Genomic DNA, 4015 nt, shown 5'->3' on the forward strand with positions numbered 1-4015 from the left:
TTCTCACCACAAAACAAGCAAGTATGTGAGTCAATGATCTGTTAATCAGCTTAAATAATAATTGCATAATTATGCATATGTCAAAATATTATACTGTATATCATAAATAAGTACAATTTTTTGACTTATCCTTAATAAAAATGGGGGGTGATTTTAGTAGGTGAGAAACTAGGATGCTACAGGAAGTGTTCCAAATCATAAAATTTCCATAGTAGAAATTTCCATAGTAGAAAATTTCCCCCAGACAACCGGTCTTGCTCCCGACCTTTTGCAGAATCTTCTCACTCCTCCCGAGCTCCCTTCCTTACGCCCGTCCCGGCAAGGGACGCGTCATGCCCAGCCCCAGGCCGCGAGGCAGCCCGCCGCCCGCTCCCTCGGGCGCTCGGGTCCGGTCTCCGAGCTCGGGCCGCCCTCCGGCGCCTAGGTTCCCCACCGGCCCGAACACGCCCCGCGCTCCCAGACGCTTCGAGTCCCCCTTCTCTGTCGAGGCCATCCTGGCGAGGCCCGACCCCTGCACGCCGGCGGCCTCCCAGCCGTCGGGCTCCGCCTGCGCCCACCCGGCCTTCTGGACCGCTCCTTTCCTGTGCGCCGCCCCGGGCCTGCCCTGGGCGTGCCCGGCATCGTGGTTGCCCGCCTACCTGAGCGTGGGTCTCTACCCTGTGCCAGGGCCGCGCATGGCTCCCGTCTGCGGCCTGCGGGGCTTCGGCGTCACAGGGTTGGAGCTGGCTCATTGCTCAGGACTCTGGGCCTTCCCAGACTGGGCCCCAACGGAGGACCTAAGGGACACTGAGAGACAGCAAAAGAGAGTCCGAACTATGTTTAACTTGGAGCAGCTGCAAGAGTTGGAGAAAGTGTTTGCAAAACAGCACAATCTGGTGGGGAAGAAGAGAGCCCAGCTGGCAGCTCGGCTCAAACTTACAGAGAACCAGGTGAGAGTCTGGTTCCAGAACCGCAGGGTCAAGTATCAGAAGCAGCAAAAGCTGAGGGCAGCGGTTACATCTGCCGAGGCTGCCTCCCTGGATGAGCCTTCCAGCAGCTCCAACACCAGTATCCAGAGTGATGATGCCGAGTCAGGAGTAGACGGCTGAGGACTGGGACAGAGGCCCTAGCCAGGCTGCCTGGGCTAGTTCCTCCTGGGGGTACCCACTGGAGCTCCCTGCCTCACACTTCAACAAAAAGCCTCCTCAACCAGAGGAATCTGAGCTGTCAAGCAGGGACCCCCTTTTCTATACTGATTTCTGGAAACTGGAATAATGTAATAATTGGAGGCACAGATTCTCGCCTTCAACTATGTCCTTGGCCAACCTATGGAACTTCCGAGCCTTTTTTCTTTATATGTATAATGGGTGCATTCATAACTTAGACCACCCAGGGGTGAGAAGATGTCTGTAAAGCAATAATGTGCCAGGCACAGTGAAAAAAAAAAGAAAAGAAAATTTCCGTAGTAGATTTCAAAGGGCTAAGCTATGTTCTTTAAGTTTTTAAAAATGTGTTTTAATGTGATGTTTTACCCTATGTGGTCCCAATTGTTTGCTAAAAGTTATTTTACATACACGATTCTTGGTTCTTCATTTCTTGGGTAAGCTTAAGGACAAGGGCACATGCCTCATATTTTTCATGCCTCTTTAGAAATAAAGGAAGAGTCACAGATGCAGAAGGAAGATAAAGTCAGCAGAATCAATGAAATTGCAAGTCACACTAGAAATTGGAGGGAAGTTCCGAGATGCGTTTTTATTTTTATAATTTAGGAAACCGTGTGTGAATCAATCATATCTAAATTTCACAGGCCTCAAAAGCTACAGCTGACATTTGAGTTATAGAGAAAACTCAGGGATTGCAAGTATGTTACTTTATAGTGAATTCTCCTTTAGTCATTTTTCCACTTCAATTGACTATGACTGTCAGTTTAAATTGCTCTAGGTATAGCACTATTATTTCAGATGAAGATGGTTGACAATAATATATAGAACAAAATAACAACTTCTATGAAATATATTTATTCATTTGAAACACATATATTGGCATACATAATATACTTATTAACCATAAATATTCAAATTAGATCAAGCTTTAAAGTAAAAGTAAACTATCATTTTTCCATATGACAGCTTGTATCATAAAATTTTTCCAATATATTTTCACATAATTCATTCATACCCCCATTTGCTTCAAGACATTTTCAGAGCCTAGCGCTCTATTTGCCTCAAATGTTCTCCATAGTTCCTTAGGTTATGCAGTTGCTCCAAGCATTTACCTCACCTAAGTGTACCAAACCTATGATGACCGTTTCTTTATAAGCTACATAGCTCTGCTTTACCAGCTCCTTTTACTTCCTGTATACTTCTCACTGCCTTGCAAAAAAGAGGGATCTCAGATGCTGACTTCTGCTACACTGCTTCAAAGACTCTCTTGCTACAATTCATAAAACTTATCGTCCTACTATTGATATTGGCTATGAAAGAATATGGACCAAAATTCCTCTCAAAATTTACTATCCAACAAAGAAAAAGCAATGTTGGAGAAAAGGATTTGAAGTATTTTGCTGTGTATTTAACTAAACTAAAGATAGAAGACAAAAGTATTCTGCCCAAAAAGCAAGAAATTAAAAGACATATTGTAGAGATTTTTAAATTGAGAGTATCATCTTTTCATAGGAATTATAACTTCACTTTTATCAAGATTTACAACAAATTTCATGCCTTATTTTCAATCAAGAAAAGTCTGTCTTGGATTCATTAGGTTTGTGCCATGAAAAAACATCGCTATAGATGTTTTATCTTGATTTTACATAGCTGTTTTCTCCACAAGTGAATGGTATTTAGGCTGACTGTGTTTTATTCATACCTGTCACCAGGAACTCCAGGACCTTGTTAGAGTACATGCTCAGCAAGTGCTAACAGAGTGAGTGAATAAAAGAATCGTTGATAAATAAATAGAAGGATGAATCATTGTGAGGGGAGACTCCATTATATTGTGAATATGACATGTACACAGGCTCACTCCCACCCCATTAGTCTCTTCACTGCCCCTCTTACATCTTTGTTTCTGAGGGTGTAGATTAGAGGGTTAAGACTAGGTGTGACAACAGTATAAAAGAGAGCAATGAACTTGCCTTGATCTTGAGAATTTTCTGATGGTGGCTGGAGATATATGCACATGGCCGGAATGAAAAAGAGAGATACAACCATAAGGTGGGCTCCACATGTTCCAAACACTCTCTGAAGCCCAGTGGTTGATTGCATCCTCAGTACAGCCTGGACGATGGCACCATAAGAAGTGAGAATGAGGATGAGAGGTATGAGAACAAAAACGGAGCTTGTGATCATGAGGGTCAGCTCATTGACATGGGTATCAACACACGATAATCGCAGAAGTGCTGGAACTTCACAGAAAAAGTGATCTACTTGGTGGTGTCCACACAGGGGTATCCAGAAGGTGAAGGAGGAATGAAGTGCTGAGTTGGTAAAACCGCTTACCCAAGAAGCCACAGCCAGCAGGTGGCAGAAACGAGGATGCATGAGGACAGTGTAATGCAAAGGTCTACACACAGCTGCGTAACGGTCATAGGACATCACCACCAGTAGGACACACTCTGTGGTTCCCAGTGCAAGAACAAAGTAAAGTTGAATCATGCAACCAGCATAAGAGATGGTTTTTTCCGGGCCCCAGAGATTAACCAGCAACTGAGGGATAGAGCTGGTGGTGTAGCAGAGATCCAGAAATGAGAGGTTTAAAAGGAAAAAGTACATGGGAGTGTGGAGATGGGAGTCCAGGTATGACAGGATGATGATGAACAGATTTCCTATCAGTGTCATCAAGTAGAAGATCAAGACAACCACGAAGAGAACTACTTCTAGATGAGGCCAGTTAGAAAATCCAACTAAAATAAAGTACCCCTCAGAGCTAGCATTGACTTTTCCATCATCATTCATTTCCTATTACCCGAGAGAGAAAAAAAAAGTCAGGTAAACTCAAAAAAGAGTAATCAAGTGATCCAAAAACATCAGCACACTTG

General features: G+C 43.8%; 1 protein-coding gene and 1 pseudogene across 1 annotated transcript; one reads left to right on the forward strand and one right to left on the reverse strand.

The window, feature by feature from the left end:
* Window positions 1-332: 332 nt before the first annotated feature.
* Window positions 333-1323, forward strand: LOC706983 (notochord homeobox-like; annotated as a pseudogene).
* A 1615-nt stretch (window positions 1324-2938) lies between these two features.
* OR2J3 (olfactory receptor, family 2, subfamily J, member 3) lies at window positions 2939-4015 on the reverse strand. The gene is given in 1 exon segment (NM_001194199.3): window positions 2939-4015. A coding segment is annotated over 1 exon segment (936 nt). The 5' UTR covers window positions 3933-4015; the 3' UTR covers window positions 2939-2996.

Source organism: Macaca mulatta, chromosome 4 (genome assembly GCF_049350105.2).
Source record: "Macaca mulatta isolate MMU2019108-1 chromosome 4, T2T-MMU8v2.0, whole genome shotgun sequence".
Classification (NCBI taxonomy): domain Eukaryota; kingdom Metazoa; phylum Chordata; class Mammalia; order Primates; family Cercopithecidae; genus Macaca; species Macaca mulatta.